Raw genomic sequence first — 27,623 nt, 5'->3', positions numbered from 1 at the left:
TCGCAGACTTTTCGGAGTCGGCGCGATGGTTCCCCTTGAAGCGCCCTCGTTGGACACGAATGAGCCCTCCACCAAAACTACATCTATCAGAATACTACGAGGGCTTGGCGTGCCATCATTCGCGTTACGTGTTCAACTATCATCCTCTTCGTGCCGTGAGCTCTGTCATCGTTAATATCATCGATCATCGACGACCACTGTCAAAAGGGGGTTAATTCATCAGGTGAGGAGTCGACCTTGATCCATCCTTTACATTTAGTCCGAGGACGAAAATGCCATTAGTCTTGTAACGATCCAGTGGCTAGTGCGCTTGATTGAGAGTTTACTACGTATTTAGGCCACGAGTAGATGGACATTGAAAATACTGAATTTTTATATAAAACATGATTGTCTGATTATCTCTTGCTCGTGGGTGTTACGTCTGTTCATGTATCACAGTCACGTACACATTTTTAATTTCTTGCTGACGTTTCGCACACTGCATATCGGTGGATGGTTTTGTAATCAGCTATATGGCATACCATATGCAGTGCTATGAAACTGACTTCGTAGTACATTTTATTATAAATTTTTTCATTTTTAATTTTCGTTAATTTTAGTGTTTATCAAGTATTTAGATGGATACAAAAATAATTAATGATGGTGTTTATATTGCCGTCCAGACTATACTGTAGAGTTGTAAGTGGAATCGTCTGACGCGTAGAACAGCTGATCCAAAATGTAGAATACATGTTTCTTTATCGATCGATTAGAGTATCATTTCTTGATAAGATATCGCGAAATACTTCATGCATTCTTGAAAAAGTGTTTTATTTTAAAAACATCATCGTCAACTTATAACAGTGTAAACAAAGGAAGAGTGTGCGCTGTAGTCAGCTTGGGATCACTATGTTTGTTTCAACGAGTATGAAATTATGAATTTTTCATTTTTATATGCTTCTTTTATTTAATTTCCATATAAGATTCATGATCTCTTCATATGACGCATAGGGTGCGTCGCTGGTTTCAAAAATAAATTCAATTTTTTAAACTCTAATAATAAAAAAATTCAGACATCCATCTTCATAAAATTGGAAAATATGAATGACATGGTTCAATTGAACTGCCTTAACAAATCTGTTGTTCCATATAACAATAAAAGCGATGCACGTGTACTTGTTATTGATTCAATGTACGTCATAGATTGATGGTGTCGGTTCACGACATTGACATCGTTTGCCTTCCCAAATATTTCCATCTATCAAGATCTGTTCTTGTAGAAAGTGACTATCTGTCCACCAAAACATAGAAGAAAAGAATTCGACTGACCGATAAATTATCACAGACATGGGTCGTGAATAAGCGACTGTGTGACTTTCAAATCGATTCTTTAATGACTCCGTTAATTATTTCTGACGAACGAAGAGGTTTTAGACGCGCTTGTTACTTTCTATCGTTGCGGTAGGTTGTAGACTTTATTACTGCTAGAGTGAACCATGCTCTTTCTTTGATAGAAGTGAAACTTTTACTATTTTATTGATTACAATTTGTTAGAGGGTCTAAATTCAATGGCAGTAATCATCAATATGATAAAATTGATTAAATGATTTGGAGAGTGGGTCATCGAACTCCAGTGTATTTCCATGGAATTTTAATCGAATGGAAATATACGAAATACATCTTGTACGATAGAAATGAGTATCTGAATTGATATGCGTCATTGGAACTCAGATGGTGGTCGTGCACAATGAAAACGGCCTCGACGAACTCGTTATTTTTGTATCGCGATTGTTCATGAATCATACCCGGGATGTAATGACATTATATTTGCGAAAAACAAAGAAGGCACACACGACTCGCGAGTTGACTTTTCTTGGGCATTATGTCCGGGGAATGGTAAATAATGGCGCCATCGTGCAGCTGATGAACGTCGTTCAGGAGGATTATCGTAGGCGGAGGTTCATTTTCCTGTCCGGTTGATTTATTTTACCATTGATACTGTTTGACTTTCATTTTTTATCTTGTCAAACCCATTTGCCATTCTAATTATTACCGGTAAAATAATGCATCAAAATTTTATACAACATTAAATTAGTAAAAAATTAAAGAAAAAAAAGAGAGAATTTAAGATATTTTCAACTTCCGATATTGTTTCTTCTTATAACGAAGCTCGAGTAATTTGACTTCTAATTAACATAACATTCGTTGGATAAAATTGTTCAACTTGTGTGATTAAATTTTTCCATGATGCTCTGGAACACTGGTCGTGAGAAAAGAGAACAGCAGAAAGCAAACACGCTAACGAGAACATGGTAGGTTATCGTTAGGCGACATCTTTAAACTAAATGATTATCATTACCGGTTCCTGTTTGCGCGGCTGTATTATTTAACTCGTTGTTCCTCTTCTCCCGATTAAATAATTTCCTTTAAGAATTGATAAAAGTCCATTAATTATGAATATGCAAGATAAAATTGATTAGTAAGAGCATGAAGGATGAATTCTTTAATTTAATTAAGGGGTGATGATAGCCACCCTCAAAAGTTATGAGATCTTAAAAAATTAATTTACTTTTGTTAATATCCCAATTTAATTTAATTTTAATGCTTCCTACATTTTTTTTTGTCTAATAAAAGAATTGTGGCTTCTATAAAACATGGAAGTGTTTAAATTTAGTTAGCATAAAACTCTAACAATTTATCTTCATCTACACATGCATGAAGTCATTAAAAATTACATAATGTCCTGGGTATATTAACAATTATAAAGATAAATGTGTTGCTGAATGAAAAAAAGTGTCCAAGGACAACGCTAGATCATTCAGTTAACAAAGTAACATCGTTTTACAATCAGTAAATATGTAAAGTACTAGGCCTTGAATGATCGAAGGTAAAATCTGTTTTGTTTCACATCCAGAGATATCAAGGATGCGTCTTTTTTGGAAAATAACAAGAAAAGTATGTTTCTTATCAATGTTTGGACTTTCTTTAACGCAGATTCTTTTTCTGACGTTGCAAAAAAATATTGAACAGACAATCCTACACTTTCTGGAATATGTATGAGAATAAACGTATAATTTGTTTCCTTTTTACCGCTCTGAATGTATTATGTACCTACGCAATGTTCGAAATGCAAATGTTATTCATTTTTTAATCTTGTTTCAACGTCTCGTTGGGCAGCATTCGCAACTGCAATTATCAGCTACTCAATAAATAATTCTATTTTGATATTACTTAGTTCTCATAATTTTTGGGGGGTGGGCCACAATAAAGTGTTCACAATACTTCATATAGAAAATGGGTTACCCGAGGGTATAGCAATTCTTATATCATCTACGAGTATATCCAGCATCAATAACAAAAGGGTTAAGCAGTAATTCTGAACAAGCTCGGTCTCGTTGGAATTACATTATGATGCGGCACAAAAACCTGTTCAACGTGTTCTATAAGCTGGATTGTTACGAAAACCTCCATACAACGTAATACGTATTACAGTTCAAAATACTGTTACGATGAATCTTTTCAACAGCTGGCTCGATAACAAATTAAAATTTTATTCATTTATCTTTGGGTGATAAAATCATTTCATCCATCATTCTCTAATTAACTCGATCACTTATGACAGTAATTTTCTTCAGGTGATTAAGTACTTATGATCGTATCATTTCTAACTGTCCATCTTTATCAAACTTGAAATTTCTTTACAAAAAAATTACAACTGATCAATGGAAGCTGGTAGAAGGATCGAAAGTACGTCATAGCACAATATGTATCACGCGTTCAAAATAAAGTTTCTCTGTTATCATTTTTACGTGCAAACTCTTCTTTTCTGAACGTCTATCAGGCGTTGATAAACAATTTGTGTTTTCCAAATATGCACAGTCTGTGGTGACACATGGCTGTCGAGTTATTGCGCAAAAGAAAACGATGAAACTTTCTGAAACTGCGTTTTGGGGGGTTAAAAATGATCCGAAACATCACGGGCATTGTATTCGGCAAGGCGAGAGCGTGGCGGAGCAGGGCTGCCAGGCCGAGCACGCGGATGCCTGCTGATGTGCACGTGATTCCAGCGTGCCACGGTTCCACGGCATCGACCGACTTCCCCTTCTTCGTGTTTCACCGATGCAGTCACACCGACCTGCCTCGCACTACGCTATTTATGTTCATCCGTTTCATGGCAAAAGCCCTGTATTCTCTTTTTATCTCTCCTTTTTTCGCAATTGAACAATTCTGTGTCAACCCTTTCACCATCCATATGTTTTGAAATGAATTGAGACTGATTCTAATAGGTTCCTCCAGTTCTGGAGGAGACGTTGAGCATGGTGGTAGTTACTTTTACACAGATACATCTAATATTCTGTGACATTATTTTATATTAAGTGCATGTACAAGATAGAACTCATTTCTTGGTTGAAGTCCTATTTAGCTTCTTTTTTTTAATCAAATGTCAGTAGGTTCAATTTATTTTGAATTATTATGTAATTTAAAATCAACTATTCACGGATGATTTATGCTTCCTCGGTAGATGTATCATTTTTTTTTTCATCCCACTCAAGAAATCTTGTGTAAAAATAGAATCGACGAAATTGTACGAATTTTGCAAAAATAAGAAGTATTCTCAAAATATCTCCATTGTTTACTTCCAATGAATCTATATGTTTTAACAGGAACACTGTTTTCTAATTTTTTTTTTTAATTAAGCACTTATACATGTATAATTAACAATGTACACGTGACCATGAACGTAGGCGTCTGAATTTATAAACGTTCTTGTGTTTTTCTTCCTCTTCAAAGCTATCAAACTGCCTTTCGTTTCTTTAGTGGAAAAATTTCACACGGAAGTAGAGACTAGGATAGGAAATAATTTTAGAAAATTCTGTGCAAAATTAAACCTGTTAAAAGCATTTAACTTCAACGATAACATCTATAAACATCGATAAATATGTTTGATCCATTGCTTCTTTCAGTGAAAAAATTGTATATAAAAATAGAACGAAGAAGATCTGATTCAGATGAAAAATGAAAGAAATTCAAAGAAATTCGTGAATTTTTTCCACAGTAGTCTTCTGAAAATTGTGCATATTAGAGAATCATCGACTTGGTTACACTAGAACCGATATAACTTGATCATAAATAGTACGGTACAAAGTACCGTTATAAAAGTTATAAGAAATTCTAAGCACTTTTATAACAGTTAAAACTTACTACAACTCAAGAGTCGTAGAGTTTCAAAAAAAAGAAATGAAATTTTTTAGAGAAATAACTATCTATTATTATAAACCTGAAGCAGCTCAAATTACATTTATTTTTCAACTGGATTTCTCTGTCAGAACAGCTGTTTAGAAGCCCAGATGATCAATTTTGTATCTAATTGCATTGACAAATATTTTTTTTTAATTTCTTCTAATCTCTGGGAGGGAGAAGCAATTTTTATTTTGGAGGGCAAGTCCACCCCTATTCAGTGTCATGGATGGTATAATAATAATATAACAATTACATCGGCCTTTTCCTAAAAATAATAAAATTAAAATTTTTAATAAATTATGCCTGTAACATAATCACTCTTCTCTACTTTTCATTTTATAGAGTTAATTGCAAGCACTTATGAGTGACCGCATCTTGGAAAGTGAATAAACCGGTTATTATACTGTTTCCTTCTTGATCAGAAATGTAATCAGTTCATGGTAAGAGCGCATCTTTCGGTCAAAGATCTGTTTTTCTCATCTTACGATTGATTTATGATCATGTATCATACAAATATCTTGGTGTGCAAATTTAGAAAGGCTTCTGCGTGTTGTTTCACGTCTATTTTAAAATATTCACGTCATCGAAAAAAAGGGTGCAAATTCGAAAGAACGAAATAACATGCCCAAGTAAAAACCCAATCAAAAATTTCCTGCTCGCAATTACCTTCGGTTTTCAATTTGTAACGGTTGAATTTACCGTCATAATTACTTGGAAAATTACAATTTGTCATCTACTTCATCACAAATGCATGGATGACGATTTCAATCGTGAAATTAAAATTGCAAAATATCTTGTCCTTCGATTTCAGACAAAAAATGATCTAGAGTCTAATCTATAAACGAAACCACTACTTGATCTTCAGAGATAAATAATTTTTTCAATCGCTGTAAACATGTTTATGATTTTAAAATACAGTAAACAACCTGGAAAAAGAAATATAAAATACGAAAATCATAAATCAGGTAGAGATAGAATCAGCGTAAACAGTGCGCTTGAAGCTAGTAATACTATTCTGATATTTTTAAATTTGATTGATAATGATAAAATGGATTGCGACTATTTTTAAAATTGAGGCTTTTATATTTTGCAAATGATAAATCGAATACAATAGAGATTCCTTATTTCGATCTCTTTGCCAGAATTTCTTTGTTCCTTGAAGACACATGAGTTTGAACTGTTTCGTCTGAAAAATTTGTAAAATTATTGTTTCGAATTTCAATTTTTGGGGTAGAATTTTTAGAAAGTTATAGAGAAAAATAATTGGGGTGTGTTCAAAATAACTGGTTCTTTAGGAATTATTTTTCTAAATAGACTTGTAAAAAATTCTTCCAATTATATAAACTTTTTCTATGGATTCCTGTGATACTAGCAATCAATAGTTTCCGCTAAACTAATCACATAGTAAAAACGTAATTGCATGAAATAATACAGGATAAAAATGCCGTTAATTGCTTTGCAAAATTTCAGCTAGGTTTTTCCTTGGTACTAACGGTGGATAATGAACGAGCATAATTTTCATTTAAATTGACGTATTATACACAAAACAGTACGTTTTGTAGTTCCAATTATTTCTGGAATATTGATTATTAAATAATACCTCAGTAGTTTTGAATCATCGATGGAATCAATCGCGAGGATTCCAGATAAGGTGTCTCTGCGATAACGTATCGCGAAAAAGAATGAAAAAGACGTATCTATTTTGACACTAATCTTCTGTAATTAATGATAGGCTTTGATTTCAACGAGTTGATTGTTATATTGATTCAGCATTACTGAATTTTATTTCTCCCCTTTTACGACAGACATCTGTGATGAAAAACACTATAATATTTCATTTTCTTTTTTTAGTATTTAAAATATATTAAAAGAAATATAGAAATATAGCAATGAACTAAATTAGAGTTGAAATTATCTATTTCAATTTTAATTAGTTAATCTCTGAAACAACTTTTGTATCCAGATAAATACAACGAAATATTATTGTAAGAGACATTCACTAATCGTTGAGTAAATAATCATTAAGCAGTCGTTTGTTAAATATTTAATAGTTGAATAATCGTTGAGCAAATATCGTTGAAAGAGTTTTATCAACAACACATATGCTGTTACGTGTGCCAAATATTAGCTAAGGGAGTGACAGTAACCCTTTCGCTGTGACGAACGTATATATACGTCTTTAAAAAATAAGTGCTTAATAACTGTTTAATTGTATTAGGCAAACTCTTATGTAAGGAAAGGTGGAAAAAACCAGATTGGTATAGTTGGATAATTATGATTGAAGCCTGTACGAAGTGAGGTCTTATTAAGAAGAATACAATAAAGGGACCGTATTTTATTCCAATCGGGATCAATAAGCAATTGATGTACGATTGAAATATCGTACGAGATGCAAATAACGGTGTTGTTTTCTTTCCTGTGAATAATAAAGATCTTCGAAGACGGGAATCGCATGAGACAGTCTGTTCTTTCTTGAAACCAAGGACGATATCGTAATGCGGCTAATTGGCTATTTCTGCAACTGTTCTTTTTTTAAACCAAGAGAACAATGCGTTTCTCATAGTATCTAGTATTTCCTACCTGTAAACTCGACGGTCATTGTTTGTTACAATCAACAACCACTCGTTTTATATTAAGAATACCGATGGAACCTTTATGTGATCATTTTTATCATACTTTAAGCTTTAAATTGATGTACCATAAGTGCCATTTTGCGGTATTTTTATGTTATGAAATCGTGTCAGACCTCGTAGGTATGTTTCGAAATCATGTGGTATGCAACAACCTAAAGAGTCCTCGTTCTTTTTTAGTAGGAGTAAAAATAATCATGAGAATCTTTATGAAATATGATTTTTAAACATTTCTATTATTTGTCTGTGCAATCTTTTCTGTGAAACAAGCGTTTCCGCGATAATACTCATCAGTTCCGCATATTCGACGTGATTGAAAATTTATCTATAATGCGAAAATCCCACCCATGTATCATTTACACGATGCTACAGTATAATAAATGAACAAAAGTAAATTAATTAATCAATGAGAAAAATGTAGGCGTTGTCGTTATCATTTGATATTATCACGAAACGACCACCTTGCATCGTTGCAATTACTGTATAGCTTACTGAACTTCTTTTAATTAACCTTTCAATTAACTTTCTGGTGACCATGGAGATGTTGATAATTATGATAAGGTCACGATTTATAGTTTGCAGTTTTATCAGTGCACTTTGATTACAGTTCTAGCTCCTATTCAATTAACTCTCATGTTGATGCAAGCATGGAAGGTTCTTTGTTTCGTAACGAACCATTCTTTTTCATAATACTTGGTTCAAATCAGTGAATGGGTTAATTATATTCAACTCGAGTGAAATCTAAGAAATTACGAAGAAATATAAACCCTAGGATAGAGATATTTTACAAAAAGATGCATTCTTTAATGATAAATATTTTAATTACTACTAGAGTGAAGATGTTTATATAAATATTTCAAGTAAAAATAAAAAATACATTATGCTACCCTAGAGTTAATTAACCTCTGTCCAACAGATGTTGAATCATCCAAGACCCAGACGTAAATCTGTGTAATACCAAATTAAGTACAGTATTTGCGCTGTGATACTTGAATGATATCAAAATTATTTTATTTTTTTTTATAAATAATTGCCCATTTGCTCTGAAACCTCCATAGTCTCGTATCAGGGTAAATGATAGTTAGAACAATCAATCAATTGTTCCATTTACTTGTGTACAGCCTCACCAAAAGACTTCTTTTCATTTTAATGACTGTTACCTCCTCACGGTAAACATGTTTTTCACTCCGTTTCACGTGTACAACACATGCTTTCAATTAGTCACAAATATTATGAATCGATCGTTATCACTTCTTATCAACACCAGCGTGGATACCCGCGTAATTTCAAATCGATATTTTGAAATAATCACGTAAGTTCACGTAACGAATACAGAAAATGAATTTAACTGCGTCAAGACAAATCTTGTCTGAATTATTCAATAGAAATTTACGTTGTATAATAAAAATATGACGAAGGGTCAGTATTGCTTATATATATAAGAATGAAATCATCATTTCAGATGTAAACACGACGACGTGCGGTTGAGCACTATTTGCATTAAAACAAAGCACCACGAATCTCTGAGATGCGTCTATATCGAGACGTGCATACGTGTCGTGGCTCATGTAAGAAATTGATAATTGATAGCAAGGATCATCTCTGTGCCTCTTAACACGTTAACCACAGCTGTGGGGGTCAATGATGACCTACGACTCAAATATACCACAATAGAATAATTGAAGCAAATTCAAGTAATATGACTAACGTATCCAGAATAAAGCAATAGTAATAATTACTTTCTATATTTAACGTCGTTCTTGCGATAACGCGTATCAGGAATGTACCTACATATTCGTTTACGCTATGAGCAATGCTAGACGTACTTCTATAATATCAGTACCTTCGATGAACGATACAAAGCATTGTTCTCTCGAAATCGTTTTTCAAAGAATTAAGATGTAACACGCGGATGATGACGAATAGAGTGTAACTTTCCGAGTGGTGATTACAGCTCCTATCTAATACAATAATATTATCACAATATTTCTATGTCTACCTATCCTTGACTAGACGCGGATGCGCCGACTTCCGCGATAACACTCCGCTAAAATAAACGGGTGCATCCGTTTCTGATGCAAATGGGTTAATAAAATACAGAGATCACGGTCGGGTACCGCGTTGTTCCAGTGTTGGCCACGTTATTTTAAGTATCTCTTGAAGTGGGACGGAATAAGAAATACCTCTGTAACGCACAGAATCCCAGAACGTCAAGCCGTTTCCAAGAGTTAAATCGAGTCGGGATTCGAAACAAAAATACGATTTATCGGTGCCTCATTCATGCGGCTATCACGACGCACTGGAGGAACGTGCGAGCGTTGTTGGAGGAGAAAAACAGAGGTTGCACGTGGTTCGCGAATGCTCGTACCTGTTCACGTTCCGTTTCTTCAGCTCCCTACCAAGGCGTCTTTCCTGCCTACCATGACTAACACGAAGCCCGAACGAGAAAGCCCGTGACGGTATAAAAGTGAACGAGCGTGGACGCGTTCGTTTAGTGCGTCTCTTGCAGTCAGCGAGAAGAGTTGTCTTTATCAGCTGTTTACCCTTTCATTTAACTCTTTTTATTTTCTTTCTTTCAATTGTTAAAACGATTCGGTCGAATCGAGTGCGCATCGCGTGTATTTGAGTCGTTCCGAGCGTGTACGAACTGAGAAAATCTCAGTTGATTTTGTGAAGAGTTACGAAAAGAGACGAAGGAATAACTGTAATCGTTGGGAATTGTGGAGGCGAAGATAATTGTTGTAACACAGAATGCCTATCGAATTGGAATCAGTGGCACCGATTACTCATAAACCCTGTTCACCTTGCAACGGGTACGCACGAGTTTCATTGTTACTTTTGCTTTTAACCCTTTGACACTGGCTCAGGCGTTTGTTCATTGTTAGAAACGCGATCGTTCGCGTGGGCAAAGTAATTATTTACGAATGAGATAACGAGCTAATAGTTATACTGGAAATTTATGTTTTTAACGAGGGACATTAAAACGCTAATTATTAGTGATAAGATCAGTTAATTTTCTAATTTTAGTATTATTATTATACCAACGCTTCGAAATTCACTAACCATATACCTTTGTACGAGAGTAAAAGCATAGAACGTTCGACGTATGTGTGTGCAAAAAAGGAAGCGACAGCTGACTAGCACACCAAGCACGATTAACATCGCGCTTCCGCTTGTGTCTGTTCGAAACCCCGAGCGCGTAGCTTCTAATTCAATCGCGAGAAGACGTCTCTTGAAACTTTCCACTAGCAGTAGGCGAAGCGTTCAAAAAGTCTTTCGTTTCCTTCATTTCTATGAATTTTTCTTCAGAATCGCCTGAATTTCGTCACAGAAGAATATAAGAAATTCTTTTATTTCAGGGAAAAGATGAACAAATTATGCAGACAAGTGTCCATCGAGAGCCCCAGCGTAACAGGTCGCGAATGGGTGTTCAGTTTCGATGTTCCTGTTCCGGATGTGCCCGCAAACGGTGCCCGTATCCGAGTGATGTGTGCAGGAGCCTGTTACCATCCCCGTCGTTCACCGAGTCTATCCAGCCTGACTTCCGTTTCCAGCAGTAGCAGTTTAGCAACAGAAGTTTCATTAGAAGGAGATTTTCCGCTCTCCTTGCCGCATCACGGAGTCCGGGATGCGGCTCTCTTCCCTGGATACGAGGTTGCAGGTGTAATCGAATCTCTTGGGGCCAATGTACCCGAAGACTGCGGCTACTCCATTGGAGATCGAGTGATCCTCTATCCTTACGAGGGCATACCCAATGGATACGTTGAATACCTCGTCGTCCACGATCTTAAATATCTCATAAAGCTACCCGACAACGTTAGCCTCAGTGTCGCAGCCATGTTACCCGCTGGAGCTTTATTAGCCATGAATACCGTCTTCGCTGCTCATGAACATGTCCAGCAATTGCTGAAGGAAAGAGACGCAACGAGCGTCTGCAAGATTTTAATCGTTGGTACCGGTGGTCTGGCACTCTGGGCTCTTAGAATCGCGGCATATTACTTCAGCAACATGAGGGATAGGGTTACTATCACTATTGCTTCTTTGAAGGATGATGGATTAACCATGGCACAGGAATTCCAACGGTGAGTTGTTTATGGTGACTCGTTTATTATGGCATTGATGTTGCGTAGGTGTAGGAAGCTGGGATATGTTGTTATGTCTTCGAAATCGATATTCTTTGGAGAAATGTTGAAATGTTCAGAGAAATAGATGTGGGGAGTAGGTTTTCTTTTAAGAAGAAGCATCACCTTGAGTACAAAAATAGACAAAATTTACTTATTAAATTTGACCTATTTTTAGATCCCTCAGGGTGGTATAACTCCTTGAAACTGTGTCGCTTTTAATATATCATTAGATGCATGACGTGAATTCAATGAAGCCTTAGTTTCTCCCATTGATCTTTGAACTAAAACATTGACAACGCCTGTTCGATCTCGTTATCAAAATTATTTTGTTTACGTTGCTTGAGTAAATTGACCGTATCGACGTTCCGATGATAATGCTGTTACGATAGCGTTCAATCCTTGACATATGCTCCATATATTTGTTGATTTTTCTCGTAATCGATATTACATAAAATTGTAATCTTTTCCGTGTTTGAATTGAAATCTTATTTGACTCTATTATGATTGAATGTTATTTTCACTGTATATATAGCATACTTCGGTGTACGTCACTTGCACATACAGCTTTAGAATACTTTATAGAAGCAGCAGCTTATTTATGTACAGCCATTTTCCGATACTGCGATCAGGGAGGAGGAATCTGTCCTAGATATTCGAAGTATTATAGAACAGCTGTTGGATAATTGAAAAATATCCGCAGAATGTCTTCAGACTTTTATTTTCAGAAGAATTTTCAAAATCCGAGTCCAAGCTGTAATTCAACATTCTGTTCGATCTTCCTTCCTGTATTTGTACATATTATTCACTTCCACGAAACACAGTAGAGTAGAATTAATTCCCATTGCATCTGCGTCCAGCCAGCAGTCCATTCGATTTATTTACCAACAGTCTGCTCTTTCCTTACAGCGTAAACGTGGTGCAATGGAGCGAGGGTCTGTACGAGAAGCAGCTGATCGAACGGACGATGGACGCGTGTCAGGGCCACGTAGACGTGGTTATTGATTTCGGCATAACATCGCGCAGTCTTCATCGTAGCATGCAATGCCTGAGCAAAGGAGGTGTCGTCTTTGTGATAAAAGATGTAGCCGATCGTCTTCTGCCGAAATTCAGTAGACGTGCAGAGGAATGGCAACAGAGTATCAAACCGGTAGAGCCAGGTTCCTTGGAACAGCTCCGAGAATTGGTTGAATTGGTTGCTTCCGGTAAGATCGAACCACCTCCGCACACCGTCTATCCAGCCGAGGATGTGATGGACGTGGTTCGCAAATTATGCCATTCCGAGATCCAAGGACGCGCGATTTTACGTTTCTATCCAGCGGATTAAGGCTGCTGTTAAAATGGAAACATTGCGTGTCGCGCGCGGATCGACACAAGAGCTCGCAAGCGAGGAGAGGATTGAATGAGCAGACCTAATTACCTTTGATTAATTAGACACGTTCAGGCCCACGCGGCTAAACTGGGATACCGAATAGAAGTTTGAAATTCTCACAGCTGCGAGACGAGGTGTTTGGAGATTATTCACGAGGAATAACATCGGTACATAGGTATCACAGGCATGGTTGTTAATCGCGATCAATGTTACTTTGAATCGGTACTATATAGATTGTACCCCCGTTCTGTAAGTTATCGATAACAGCGTTTGCTGTGTCATTAGTTTCACGACTATCGCGAGAATAAGAACAACGTGACACGCGAATTCGTGAAACTGTATCGTTCGTAGAATAGTAAAAGGTAGAAAGAAACAAGCCGATGTGACGTAAATCGCGGAGAGTAAGTATTATAGAGAAAGTTTTGCGTTGAACTCGATACAGCATCGCGGAATTTTCCGTGTTTCATATTCTCGTGGATTGCTTTCACTTAAACGATTAATAATAATATTATCACGTTTCAATTTCGTGTTGCTGATCGCTGAAGAAAGAGGGCAATTCTTCTTTCGACGTTCCGGTTTCTTGATCGGATAACAAAATCCGATCATCGAACGGAGTCGTCTAACGAGAATTCGCCAAGTTAAGTCTTTGGATAGATTTTAAGCTTACGTGGTAAAAAAAAAAAAAAAATGGATACGTAAGTTCGATGTAACAGGTGATTAATCGTACCATCAACTATTTAACGTCAATTGAATCGTAATCATCGTGGTTAGTTTCTAAAATGAGATAATACCGGCCTGCAATCACTGCGTTTGTCGGAAAATTTCAACGGAGACTGTAATTGGATACTCAGAGTCATATTGGAATGATATTTGTCCCAATTTTTATTGGGTATTAACACTATCTGCCGGTGAACTGTTTCACAAAAAAAAATAGTAAAAACTAAAAAATATTGTAAGAAGAACATTGCCGTATTACTAATTGACATAGGTCTGGTACACTTAATTTAATTATTAATTAAGATACGATTTTCACATAATCGAGACGCGATACAATGATTTCATAGGCTTGTATAGCGTTTGGGGCATTTCGTGAGTTACTATTCTTAGATAATCAGTATTCTTTCCTTTTCATTTAATTTCTCACGTAGCGCTAATTAGACTAAGTTCGTGTACTATGCGTGCATTAATCACGTCGCAGTTGTAATTAAGTCGCTATACCTCGAAAGACTGTTTTTTCTTTATTTAATCGTAAATAATTATCGTGTTAATTTTTATTGTAACCCTAGGCGGATAATTCAGCGGTGTAGATACAATTCGTTACTGTATCGACTGTTAATTATGGCATGTAACATTGTATTATAATTACGGTGATAATACAGCAGATACATTTTTTATTAAAAATCACATAATTGTTCTGTATTTCGTTTTCAACACCTATCACAAGATCCTTGTTGTACACTCGATATGAATTGTACGTTTCCATTCGTTAAATCAATAAAAATTGTTGATCAATCGAAAGTGGGTTAATTGGTAAGGCGGACGTTCCAATTCACAACCAAAACACGTTTAAAGACTCGTTGACATCTTGGTACTTTCCCGCTGCACTCTTAATTAAACTACATCTTGCCTTTGAACCACAATCAACTTCCTTTTCCTCGGTTAACCTCTTTGTCCCTGATTAAGACAAATTGTCTCCTACCATATTTGTTGGGAATATTTTGGAATAGACTTGTTATCCTAATATTGTTTGTATTAACAGTGAACTAAGCTAAAGAAATATTAAACAATGTAATGTTTAAAATGAGTTAGTAGAAAAGAATAGTTGAAGTGTATTAAACGCAAAGGTTGAATGGGGATATACCCCAGCCCGTTGAGCTACTCTGGATGAAAACATTAAAGTTAGTTTGTATAATTAACTTTCTGAAATTCATACACCAATTACAATGAAAAAGCTACGTTTTTATTTATAAATAAAAACCTATATGCAATAGGTAATGAGATACTTAATAATAAACCAGTTGATCTTTCTTGTCTTGGAACTCAAGGACCAAGACCGATACATTGGACTTGTTGGAAAGGTCATAGTGGGATAGTTCAATTATTATTAAAGGTATTGAAAATAAGTAAAATTACAATTGCATATAAAATTACAATTTGATTATCTTTTTCTTATTTATTCTAGGCAAATGTTGCCTTAATGCAGCAGATTTTAAAGGCCTAACTCCTTTAATGACCGCTTGTATGTTTGGAAAGCAGCATTTTTATTAGGGTCCGGTGCATTAGGACATTTAACAGATACAAATAGTGATAGTGCCCTTCATTGGGTTGCATATAAGGGTTATGCAGAACTAATAAAATTACTCATGTATAGTGGAGTAGATTTACAAAAGCCAGTTTACTTTGGATCTACTCCACTGCACTTAGCATATCTTTCTGGCAATGTCAGTTGCGTTAAAATATTGTGTGAAAGAAGTAAAATTGAATTAGAACCTTGTGATAAAAATGGTAAAACACCATTACAGCTGTCAAAAAGTCACAGACATTCTGAAATTATAAGAATACTTCAAGCTGAACAAAAATGACTGAACTCTGCACGATAAAGCTTACCTTCACGAGAAACCAATCAATTTTTTAGAACAAAACCTATGCAACAACCTAATTCAAGTGTAATCTGAGATCATTATACGTATATACAAGAAACAATATACACTTTATAAATAATTTCTGAGATGAAATTCATTAAACGATACTAACCACTATTATTCCTCCATTGACTGATCGTACTAATCGATAATCGATTCAGCCGGTCCCTACGTATTATACCTCCTCTTTGCCTGCGTGCTGCGTCATCTTCAAAATCGCGGGAAACGGATACGTATATCTTTAATTCGAGGATTATTCGTTATTTATCAGTCTTTCCAAATTCTTGTAACAACTTTAATTGAAAATCAAGTGCTATATATCGATCAGGTATTATTTGTTGATTATATTCATTGTAAAAAGTAAATTATCATACTGAAGTAAAGTAGCAATTTCGATCATTCCAGTAATCGCGTTATGAAAAACCGTTGACTATTGTCACGTGACTTTGCATTACAAGAAATAATATACCTAGTATTACTTTATAAATAATTTCTGAGATGAAATTCATTAATTGGGACTAACCCTTATTATTTCCCCATCGACTGATCGTACTAATCGATAATCGATTCAGCCGGTCCCTACGTATTATACCTCCTCTTTGCCTGCGTGCTGCGTCATCTTCAAAATCGCGGGAAACGGATACGTATATCTTTAATTCGAGGATTATTCGTTATTTATCAGTCTTTCCAAATTCTTGTATCAACTTCTATTGAAAATCAAGTGCTATACATCGATCAGGTATTATTAGTTGATTATATTCATTGTAAAAAGTAAATTATTCGTACTGAAGTAAAGTAGCAATTTCGATCATTCCAGTAATTGCGTTATGAAAAACCGTTGACTATTATCACGTGACTTTGCATTACAAGAAATAATATATCTAGTATTACTTTATAAATAATTTCTGAGATGAAATTCATTAATCGAGTCTAACCCCTATTATTCTTCCATCGGCTGATCGTACTAATCGATAATCGATTCAGCTGGTCCCTACGTATTATACCTCCTCCTTGCCTGCCTGCTGCGTCATCTTCAAAATCGCGGGAAATGGATACGTATATCTTTAATTCGAGGATTATTCGTTATTTATCAGTCTTTCCAAATTCTTGTATCAACTTCTATTGAAAATCAAGTGCTATACATCGATCAGGTATTATTTGTTGATTATATTCATTGTAAAAAGTAAATTATCGTACTGAAGTAAAGTAGCAATTTCGATCATTCCAGTAATCGCGTTATGACAAACCGTTGACTATTGTCACGTGACTTTGCATTACAATAAATAATATACCTAGTATTACTTTATAAATAATTTCTGAGATGAAATTCATTAATCGAGCCTAACCCCTATTATTCTTCCATCGGCTGATCGTACTAATCGATAATCGATTCAGCTGGTCCCTACATATTATACCTCCTCTTTGCCTGCGTCCTGCGTCATCTTCAAAATCGCCGGAAACAGATACGTATATCTTTAATTCGAGGATTATTCGTTATTTATCAGTCTTTCCAAATTCTTGTATCAACTTCTATTGAAAATCAAGTGCTATGCGTCGATGAGGTATTATTTGTTGATTATATTCATTGTAAAAAGTAAATTATCGTACTGAAGTAAAGTAGCAATTTCGATCATTCCAGTAATCGCGTTATGACAATCCGTTGACTATTGTCACGTGACTTTGCATTACAAGAAATAATATACCTAGTATTACTTTATAAATAATTTCTGAGATGAAATTCATTAATCGAGTCTAACCCCTATTATTCCTCCATCGTCTGATCGTACTAATCGATAATCGATTCAGCGCGTCCCTACGTCCTGCGTCATCATCAAAATCGCGGGAAACGAATACATATATCTTTAATTCGAGGATTATTCGTTATTTATCAGTCTTTCCAAATTCTTGTATCAACTTTTATTGAAAATCAAGTGCTACGCGTCAATGAGGTATTATTTTGTAAAAAGTAAATTATCGTACTGAAGTAAAGTAGCAATTTCGATTATTCCAGTAATCGCGTTATGAAAAACCGTTGATTGTTGTCACGTGACTTTGCATTACGAAGATGTGGTCATCGACTAACAATAAATATCGGCAACGGATTTTTTTGCAGATACCGTGTCAATTTGAAAACATGTTCGTCGGAAAAGCCGTACAAGGTGAATACAAGTATTTGATTCAAAACTCCAACAGTTTGGACGATTGGAGCACGAGGTTGGAAGTCGCAATGGTAAGTGCTTAAAATTTTGTTTGTACTTTTATTAATGCTTTTACAATTTTCTTAATGTGGAATTTAAATATATCTCAATATACATTCATGTATATAAAATGTTGTTAAAATCGTACATAAAGTTTACAAAATCAATTAGAAAATATGTACAGTGTATTTCTCATATATTATTCCATAGACACATAATACATTTATATAATAAAATAAAATTTCAAGAATATTTAAAATAATACATATTTGAATTATCACAGAATTGGCATATTATCTTTGTAGTTAAAATTATATATTTTTTAACTTTCTAATACATGTATGTATATATACAAATTATAAGTAATAGAAAAGTACATTTAAGCGTAAAGTATGAAAGCATAAGTACTATAAGCAGAAAATGTTAAAATACTTTTGCATGAAGTTAAAATATGAATGATTTGTGTTGAATCACAAATAATCTCTGTTCATTTAATATTCTATGTTAGCAATGATTTAAAATATTCACTGTTTGAATAGTGAATTGAAATTTTTACAATATTGCATAAATTAAGAAATTATCAACAATTTAATACATTAGCGCATAAGCTGATATAAATTAGCATATAAATGAAATTTCATTTATAAGTTTATTGTTTTCCTGTGGGTGGTTCGCGTAAATAATTTTGGGGTACGTAACCCTTATTACCATATCTATCTTCCATTAGCCACCATTCATCATTTCCTTTCTCATCATGAGGTCTAACAAGCCTTAATGCTTGCCCTTTAATAATGGTCAATGTTCCAGTAATATTTACAGAAAAATCATATTTTGCATAGTAGAACTGAAATAATTAAATTCATAAATATTCTAATAAGTGTTGATGTTAGACTGAACAATTCATTAGTACATACCTCATAATTCAGGTTTTGATACTGTTGAACTCTAGGAACTTGTTCAATATTACCATAACAATGGGTTTCTTTGTTAATGTCGAGCTCAAGTAATTCTTTCAAATGTGATTGAGTAGTTTTCTGTTCCTTCTCAGGAGAATCCATGCAAATTAAATCAGGCATATTTGTACTGTTAGGTTTATTTGGGGTAGTAATTTCATTGGATGATTCAGACTGTGGTGTTTGTTGAATCTGCAAACTTTTAGCAGGCAAAAATCCTTGAGCAACCCCATTATCTACAAACCATCTAGATGCATCACCCATAGGATCTTGTTTCTTTATTACTGCAACTAAAGTTCCACAAGCTGCACCCATGTCCAAAGATGAGGTGCTGACTATATTTTCTGTCACAACACATAATTTATCGCTAGAATATTTGTTCCTTAATGCAATTCTTTGTTTTTCACTCTGTGGACACCATGAAGACTGTGCTTCTTCTATTCTGGGGTTTGATCCAGCAAATGCAAAACGTGTTATCTGATTCCATAATAGATTATGATTAACTAAAAATGATTCCAAAATATCTTGAGATGAAAGCTGAGTTGTAGTCTGCAAATATAAATGCAAATTAATTTTCTATGTAATACGCTTATAAATATTAGTTATTGTTTCGTTTAAAATACCTCGCAAAGAGTTAAATATTTCTTAGTAATTTTTCCACATAACAATTTTCGTGCTTGTGCAAAAGCACCGACACAGTCAACTAATATTTCCGTAGCCGCATCAATGAGAATAGGCAATTCTTCTAACAACTGCTGTGATAAAGCTTCATAATTGCTTTTTGCTGTTGCTAATTCATCTTGTACCTGGGTGAAATAAATTATTTCCAAATTTACATACTTTGTAATTAGATTATCATGAAAAGTAATTAAAGATAAAATAATTACAATTCTTGAATCCTTATACTTTTCACTTTTAGAAATAGCTGCATCATAATCAAGCAGCTTATCGTATCTTTTTGTTATTAATACAGCAGGCCCTTCTAATAGTGTTGCCAGAAAGTTTATCGGTGTGCTAACTCTATCTTTAAGACACGCTTTTAATTCTTGTATGAATTGCGACCAAATTGTCGATCTTATATCTCTGAGCCTCCTTGCTTCGGTATTCGGTGTTCCTTGATAGTATTGAATCAAAAAATCTGATATTACTTCCCCAGAGATAGCTTCGTCGCTTAAATATGTAAGGCACAGATCAACATCTTTAGCTAATTGCAAAGTACATTTTCCAACCGATCTAAACTGTTTTTCCAACTCTTCGAATTCTGAATTAACGGCAACGTTTGTTAATCCTAAACTTGCGCTTAATCGGGTACCTAATCTAGTAGACATTTTTGCGACAGAATGCATATTGAGTTTAGCCATTTTTCTTATTAATGTGTTATCGTTGCCCAAATACTTTGATACCAAATCTTTTCGACGTTTATATTCGTTAATATGACTGGCAACAGCAGTCATAGTCTTCCATGCTTCTTCCACTGCACGTTTGTCAGGATGATTATCATCGGTACACTAAAAAATCTCTGTCTGATTTTAAAGAATTTTATAAAGCATTGAAGTATATTATATTCACTTACCTTCACCAGTTCATATAAAATAAGGGGGTATTTTAATATCCTCTGTACAGGTTTTATAAGAATAGAACTCATGTCGAAACAAGCTACTTGATAGCGTAATGATTCGATACCTTTGTTAAATACTGTCATTATCTCTTCATTATTTTCATACTGAAATTATATATTATTTAAACATAAAATTAAATACGAAAGATTTTATAAAAATATTACCTTCTTCAACAATGCCAAGGCAGCTTCATGATTCCCACAATATTTCACATATACGTTCTTTAACTTCTCAGCCATTTTCATAAAACAAGGACCAATAGTTTGTAATTCCTCATCACACCCTTTCATTGCTTTTAGTATCAGATCCAGCAATTCTTCTGCAACCTGAATAACTTCGAAAATATTTCCAAATAATGTGGTTACATCTATCCCTAGAGCTTCAAGTATACTTGGATTGTACAAGTTAAATGTTTCATATGTTAATTTTAGATCCCGAACGTATTCTTTTTCTGTAATGACTAATTCTGATATGACGTTCTGTCTCTGATCTGCGTTTTTCTGTTTAATCTCTAAATTACCGATACTAGCAACGTCAAGTTGTTGATTTACATTTATAGAATTATTATCCATTGTTTCTTTTTGCAATGGCATTCTACCGGGAGCTGGTACCGGTGGCGCAGGTCTATGGGGTTCTGAAAGTCTTTTAGGCTTTTGTTCTTCGGTTGTTCTAGGAATTGCCTCGTTATGTCGTACTACCACAAAATCTTCGAAATCACTTTGAGCAGTATCTGATGATTCTGCAGGCAAAGCGCTTAAATATCCTCTTGGACATAAACCAATTTGACCAGATTGATCTTCAACATTAACCCAATCTGAGTTTGCCATGTTAATTACTGTAACTGTATCACCTTCAACAATGCTCAAATCTCCATCCATTTGAGCTTTGAAAGTATACTCTACTTTGACTTTGGTTCCAGGCATTAATTCGTCATATTCTAAATTATTTGTATCTTGGTTAAATAGACTTTGTTCATTGTTAACTTCATTACAGTCCACTATGATATTAACATAAGATATAGGAAAGATTCCTTTCTCATTATCTATTGTACCCTCCATCCATTCTGAATCTATGTGTTTAATTAGGTGTACTACTTCTCCTGCTCCAAAGCTAAGCTCATTTGGAAACTGAGCATTAAATGGGTATAAAGTGATAGCATATGGTTTTACATCCAATGTATTGAGATTGTTATTATTTTCTGAACTTTCCAGTGGTTCTGAAGTAACTGTTTTAAATTCAGGAAATAAATCAAAGTAATTTGGTGCAGGTTCTTCGTTACATGGGTTTTCAAGCTGTGATTCTTCAATGTTTTCATATGTTGTATTATTATAAGTTACTGGTGCAACAAAAGAATTATTGTCCATTGCACAGACTGTGTCTAATTGCTCATCAGAATCAGTAATATAAGACACAAATGCTTCTGGAAATATTCCCTGTTTGCCATCTTCTGTTACTCCAGAACACCATCCATCTCCCAGAATTTCTGTAACAGTGACTGTTTCACCTTCAACTAAATCAAGTTCTCCTTCAATTTGTGCTTTCAAATTAGTTTTTATTCTAGCCTTCTTTCTTATAGTCTTCTTTTCTATAGCTTTCTGGAAATATTAATAGGCATGTTACTTCTAAACAAATTATTTTGTTAGTAAAATATTCATCACATTATAAATGAAGTACCTTCAACAACTTAGTATCAATTTGCCATGTATGAGTTAGAGGAAAAATACCCTTTTTAGCATCTGTTTGTCCTAAGTACCATCCAGATCCCACATTTTGCATTCCAACAATAATTTCTCCTATATTCATAATGCATCTATTAATCTCTATTGAAAATAGATGTTATTAGATATCTGTTGAATAAATCACCTTGAGCAAAAGACAGATCCCCATCCTGCTGTCCTGGAAAAGCAGCAATTGATACAAACAAAACATCTGAATCCTGTAGTATTGGAATATCTACTTTGTGTAAACGACTTGAGGGAAATTTCCCAGTTCTACCCCGAGACTCTCCATAACACCAGTGTTTATCTGTGACACTGTATACCTGTTTTAATAATATATGGGAAATGATGTAATTTAATGTTTTTTAATAGGGTTATATGTAAATATTCATATACACATATTTGTTTCAATTACCAAAAAGTATTCCCCCTTATTTAAACTTAATTCCCCGTCGACGGTTGTAAAAAAATCAGACAAGACTTTCGCTAATGTTCCCGGTTCCATTTTTGCCTAAAACAGAATTAGATTTGACGTTTAATTTTGGGAAGGTACAATTCGCACTCCGAAGATTGACACCTTGTCAGTTTCGTGATAAAGCTAGTCACGTGGCAGGAACGTCTATTCGGAGGTGGAGGTAGCCGAATCTTGAATTTAAAGCGGGCAAATAAGTGTATTATCGCAAAATATAAAGTTTATGTGATTATTTATTTATAATATGTACAGATTATGAAAATTATTATCTGGTAGCAGCTTCTAAAAGCACACTGTAATAGTTTGATAAGAAATGTATACAGTAATACATTCGCTGTTATTGCATTAAACATAACAGTACAATTAAATTTATAATTTGTTACGATTATATTTTTAAAAAGCTCATAATTACTATAGTAATAGAGAGGTTTTTTAACATTATGTTTATTAAATAATACATGTAATGAATTATGTCTTGAGAAAGGTTAGGTATTGAAGTTTAAAATTTTTGTTTGTACTCTTGTATGTAGATAACATTTTACGTTTATTGCATATTTCATCATAAATCTTAATGGAAATGTAATACAACTTCGTCAATTATGAATTTGTTAATATTAATCTCATGAACAACATGCTGTTAATAAGTTTGAGGTTATAAAATCATATTGCCTAACAATTATTTTGCATTTAATTTATATCTAAGTAGTTAAATAGTATAAAGGAATTTTAATTAATACAAAGATATTGGGTTATACATTATTTTCTGTTATAATTAATGAACAATGCAGTATCTGAAACAAATTTTTCATGTTATAAACAAATCTCAGTATGTACTGAAGAGGAAAAAAGAATTTAATATATTAAATGTTATTCGGCGATATAAATCTGATTTTGATGTAGAATATGAGGGATATGAAGAAAATGATGAAGAAAAAAGAACTTATATGGAGTTATCTGAAAATTGTTTAGGGTCCCTTATCGATGAAAATAGAGTATTTGTTATACAGCCATATATAAAATGGGGTAGAGATAAGAAAAGAAATACAACACCTGAATTACAATTAGCAGAGGCAATAGCACTGATCAATACTTTACCAAATTGGAAAGTCATTGGTGAAAAGCTTGTTCCTTTACTCAGTTTACAAAGAAAACAATTAGTTGGTTCTGGGGCTCTTGATACTCTGAAGAAGGAAATCAGAAATTGTATACATGTTAGATCAATATTTGTTAGTACAAATTTATTAAAATTTATACAAATTTCTGAGCTACAGAAAGCTTTTGACTTGCCAGTTTATGACCGGTACTCTATAGTTATTCATATTTTCCGACAACATGCACATACTCCAGAAGCAAAGTTGCAAGTAGCCTTAGCAGAACTGCCATATATAAGAAAGAAAATGATTGATTTTACTACTTATCGTATGGGCAGGATAAATTTAGATGAGAGAAGAAGAAAAATACTTCAAGATAGAGAAAAGAAATTGAGAAATGCCTTGGAAAAATTGAAACAATATAGAGAATTGAAGAAAACAAATAGAAATAATTATGGTTTTCCAAGCATAGCTGTTGTTGGGTACACAAATGCAGGAAAAACATCTCTGATAAAAGCATTAACAGGGGATGCACGTTTGCAACCTGAAAATAAATTATTTGCTACTTTGGACACCACAGTACATCAAGGATTCCTATCCAATAAATTAAAAGTATTATACGTCGATACAATCGGATTTATTCAGGATGTACCAGAAACTTTAATAGAACCATTCACAGTAACGTTACGAGATGCTATAAATGCAGTATGTTAAATAACTATATCTATGACCACCTTGGAACTTAGGAAAACTTCAAGTTAATCTTCTTAATTTTTTATAGGATATTTTGATACATATATTTGATATAAGTCATCCTGATATTCAAGCACAAATTGAGTATGTTCAGAAAACAATAAGACCAATGATAAAGGAAAATAAGGTGATCATTAATGTTGCCAATAAGTGTGACATCATTGAAAAGAGGAATATCGACGAAGATATTTTACCAGAAGATACATTCATTGTTTCTTCTGTGAAATCCACAGGAATTGATGAGTTACAGTCTAAAATAGAGGAGGAAATTATGACTGCTGCTAATTTGCTTAGGAGAAAATTCAGGGTGAAAATGGGTAGTCCAGAAGCATCATTGTTGTACAAAGAAACAGCGGTGATGGAATCTGAACCTGATCCAAAAAACGTACAGTATCTAATAATGGATGTGGTTGTAACAACACCTGTATTTTACAAATTACAACGAATATTTAGACGATGAATTTCATTAGCACTTAATAATTGAGTACTCATCTAATGTGAAAAGTTACAAAATAAAATGTTAATTTTTGACGAAATGAAACGTCGCTTGTCATCTTCAAAATTCTCGAAATCGAGTCACCCTTTTCACAAGATTTTCCCTTATTTTCTTTTACAATACTCACCCCGTGCACGTGTTTAGCACGTGTCTGCCTAATGTCGAGCCTTTTGAACACCAGATGTTCGATAGATGATTTGAAATTTCAAGCAAAGCATTTGTTATGCTCGTTAACCGGATTAAAGTCTTAATTGTACATACATTTGCACGTATATCAAATCCTATGAAAACGTGCCTAGCTTATTGTGTCCATATCAATAGAAGAATTTACGATACAGCCTGGCATTCGCTATCGGCTACCGTACAATGACGAATACTATAATAGATGATCAGTCTGAAATGATAGTTGCACTACGATGCAAAGATAAAATATGCTTCTATGAAAACAACATTCCAGAATGAAATTTTTTCCAAATTCTTCACACGAAAGTGTCCTTCACTCGTTGCCATCGCACAGTGCATTCTCTAACATAAATCGGTCGTGCTGCGTGGGCTGCGGAGGATGCGATTTCACATTATCGAGGAGTAGATTTCAAGCGTGTCGGATGGTCCGTGGAAAAAGGGAGATATGGAAATCCGGCGAAGAGTAAACGAGATAAGAAAGTTCGTTACACTCAGCTTGCCCGAATGCGTTTTGATATATTATGAGCATCGACGGTCAACAAAGAGCCGGATAATAAAATCAGAATAGTAATATTACGGGGGTGTTTGCATTTGGAGGAGTGGTTTTTAGGTGAGAATCTGCGAAATGCAAATTTCTCAATAATTCTATTTTGGATAGGAAAATGACTAAAGTAATATTGATAGCATTCGAAATTTTTCAAATGACCCCAGAGTTTCTGCGGGAAACCCTTCCCTTAGGAAGGGTTTTAACAATTGATCTATCCGTTTCTGGATCAATCCTTTGTACTACCTAAGCAATTTACGAGGGCGTTTATTAAAGAAGCAAGTTTACTTGTCTTATCTATCTCGCCGAGTGCAAGAACGATCATCCGCGGCAAGAAAGTTCGCGGCGAGGGTGCCGGCTTGGTGATGTATAATTCATAGAACCGGTGGGTTCATGCATATATAGATATATAGAACGTCTTGAGGAATTAATCGCGGCGTCGAAGAGTGGAAGAGTTTCGACGTGCCATCCGTGCGGTGAGGAATTAATGAAGGATTGATATCGCGATTATGGCTCTCTCTCTCTGCCTATGGGAAGGGTCCGATGCGCAAAGAGCCGATCGACAACGAGCAAACGGGCCACGATAATTAATTACGAGCGTGACGTCGCTTTAACGTCGTTAATTTTCATTATCTCGATTGCGACTCGCTTGTATCGCATCGTGTACCGCTTTTGGCCTTGCTAATTTCGCGCCTCGTTCTCGGCCTGCCCGCGGAAAAGGTATTAATAATTTCGGCTGTCCTCTAACAAAATTTGTCAACCATCAGGAAGGGAGGGAGGGAGGGAGGAAGGGGTTAACGTTGCTCATGGACACGAGGCGACACACAACACCTACACCGCATGCTTTCACGGATGCAAGGATCCCAGCAATGCACTTTGCATGTTGTCTGGATTATTAAAGCGAACCAAGTGAAACCTAATTATCGCGGTGCCACTCCTGCCACTGGCCCTAGCCGAACGACTAATTTCCACCGCTTTCCTACTGTTTACCGTGGTAACAAAGCAACAACTTTACATTCCCGACGCTCCCAAACCTGTGGGACGACTTTAATCTCTGTAATCTTCGCCTGTGTCGACGTGTCAGGATGTATCATTATCTGTCTCCGTGTTTCTGTCTCTCGTAAACTCGCCAGGGAAAGATAATATTCTTCTATTCAGATACTATAACTCTTGTGTTAATAAGCAAATCATGGTTGTTTTGTAACTATGGTACTCGGCTTTTCATTTAACCCCGCGGATGGCGGACCATGGAGAGAGCCACAATTCTAATTCAATTCTGTACTTTGCTGCATATATTTGCGGGAAAATTTTTTATTAGATTTTTAACTTATTAGATATTTTAATCGTTAATTGACCAGCAGGAGTTTGAGAGATTTTCATCTGTTTTCAGTCGTTTGGTTCAATGAACAACGCTATTTTATGATACTTTTATGTCATCAAATCACGACAGAGAATTTTTCATTCTACCTAAAATATAGACGTGAGTTTCTGAACTGTGTACAAGCTGTCTCATTTTAATTTTTCAATCGGTGTACTTCGAACCTAAAAAAGGTATAAGGGTCGAGGGGAAATGATAAATGACGGCGTCGACTTTGATTCTTCTATCATTTG

General features: G+C 34.8%; 4 protein-coding genes across 11 annotated transcripts in view; 3 read left to right on the top strand and 1 right to left on the bottom strand.

Moving 5' to 3' along the window:
* The first annotated feature begins 69 nt into the window (after nt 1-69).
* Drat (Death resistor Adh domain containing target) lies at nt 70-13,763 on the top strand. Of its 4 annotated transcripts, none has more exons than XM_076692919.1 (3): nt 70-223; nt 11,210-11,932; nt 12,863-13,763. In XM_076692919.1, exons 2-3 carry the CDS (start codon nt 11,217-11,219, stop codon nt 13,296-13,298), a joined length of 1,152 nt encoding a protein of 383 aa, XP_076549034.1. In that variant the 5' UTR covers nt 70-223; nt 11,210-11,216; the 3' UTR covers nt 13,299-13,763. The 4 variants fall into 4 exon arrangements, with proteins under 4 accessions (XP_076549034.1, XP_076549033.1, XP_034172299.1 ...); XM_076692918.1 differs by lacking the exon at nt 70-223 and adding an exon at nt 10,010-10,663; XM_034316408.2 differs by lacking the exon at nt 70-223 and adding an exon at nt 10,323-10,663 and having other exon boundaries at nt 12,881-13,763.
* A 3,246-nt stretch (nt 13,764-17,009) lies between these two features.
* Nucleotides 17,010-27,623, top strand: part of PlexA (plexin A) — a 241,956-nt gene continuing 231,342 nt past the window's right edge. Inside the window, exons 1-2 of one of the 3 annotated variants that reach the window (XM_034316396.2) lie at nt 17,010-17,136; nt 18,099-18,215. The gene's annotated coding sequence lies outside the window, so the exon portion shown is untranslated. Of the gene's footprint in view, nt 17,137-17,421; nt 17,548-17,914; nt 17,935-18,098; nt 18,216-27,623 lie in introns of those variants that run through there. The other 2 variants (XM_076692909.1, XM_034316397.2) reach the window with 2 other exon arrangements.
* Nucleotides 18,597-25,892, bottom strand: LOC117600666 (rho guanine nucleotide exchange factor 38). 3 transcript variants are annotated; one of them, XM_034316403.2, is made up of 10 exons: nt 25,413-25,892; nt 22,889-22,984; nt 22,619-22,796; nt 22,430-22,548; nt 20,920-22,350; nt 20,710-20,859; nt 20,024-20,644; nt 19,760-19,942; nt 19,098-19,685; nt 18,597-19,027 (listed from the first exon to the last, which is right to left on the bottom strand). In XM_034316403.2, the coding sequence occupies exons 2-10, from the start codon at nt 22,976-22,978 to the stop codon at nt 18,833-18,835; spliced, it is 3,555 nt and encodes a 1,184-aa protein (XP_034172294.2). In that variant the 5' UTR covers nt 22,979-22,984; nt 25,413-25,892; the 3' UTR covers nt 18,597-18,832. The 3 variants fall into 3 exon arrangements, with proteins under 3 accessions (XP_034172294.2, XP_034172295.2, XP_034172293.2); XM_034316404.2 differs by lacking the exon at nt 25,413-25,892 and adding an exon at nt 23,196-23,214; XM_034316402.2 differs by lacking the exon at nt 25,413-25,892 and having other exon boundaries at nt 18,598-19,027; nt 22,889-23,116.
* On the top strand, nt 23,147-25,341 carry LOC117600668 (putative GTP-binding protein 6). Its single transcript, XM_034316407.2, has 2 exons — nt 23,147-24,741; nt 24,818-25,341. Exons 1-2 carry the CDS (start codon nt 23,728-23,730, stop codon nt 25,247-25,249), a joined length of 1,446 nt encoding a protein of 481 aa, XP_034172298.2. The 5' UTR covers nt 23,147-23,727; the 3' UTR covers nt 25,250-25,341.

This window comes from Osmia lignaria, chromosome 16, assembly GCF_051020975.1.
Source record: "Osmia lignaria lignaria isolate PbOS001 chromosome 16, iyOsmLign1, whole genome shotgun sequence".
In the NCBI taxonomy this organism is placed as follows: Eukaryota; Metazoa; Arthropoda; class Insecta; order Hymenoptera; family Megachilidae; genus Osmia; species Osmia lignaria.
The sequence above is the reverse complement of the archived record's forward strand: the minus strand, read 5'-3'. Positions and strand labels throughout refer to the sequence as shown.

Excerpts from the sequence above, each read along its gene's own strand:
- Drat (XM_076692918.1), top strand. The coding sequence starts at position 10,602 with ATGCCTATCGAATTGGAATCAGTGGCACCGATTACTCATAAACCCTGT. Across the intron at positions 10,664-11,209 it reads CCCTGTTCACCTTGCAACGG|GGAAAAGATGAACAAATTAT; the intron begins GTACGCACGAGT and ends CTTTTATTTCAG. Across the intron at positions 11,933-12,862 it reads ATGGCACAGGAATTCCAACG|TCTGCTCTTTCCTTACAGCG; the intron begins GTGAGTTGTTTA and ends ATTTACCAACAG.
- LOC117600666 (XM_034316403.2), bottom strand. The coding sequence starts at position 22,978 with ATGGAACCGGGAACATTAGCGAAAGTCTTGTCTGATTTTTTTACAACC. Across the intron at positions 20,645-20,709 it reads TTTTATATGAACTGGTGAAG|TGTACCGATGATAATCATCC; the intron begins GTAAGTGAATAT and ends GAGATTTTTTAG. Across the intron at positions 19,028-19,097 it reads ATCAAAACCTGAATTATGAG|TTCTACTATGCAAAATATGA; the intron begins GTATGTACTAAT and ends TAATTATTTCAG.
- LOC117600668 (XM_034316407.2), top strand. The coding sequence starts at position 23,728 with ATGCAGTATCTGAAACAAATTTTTCATGTTATAAACAAATCTCAGTAT. Across the intron at positions 24,742-24,817 it reads TACGAGATGCTATAAATGCA|GATATTTTGATACATATATT; the intron begins GTATGTTAAATA and ends AATTTTTTATAG.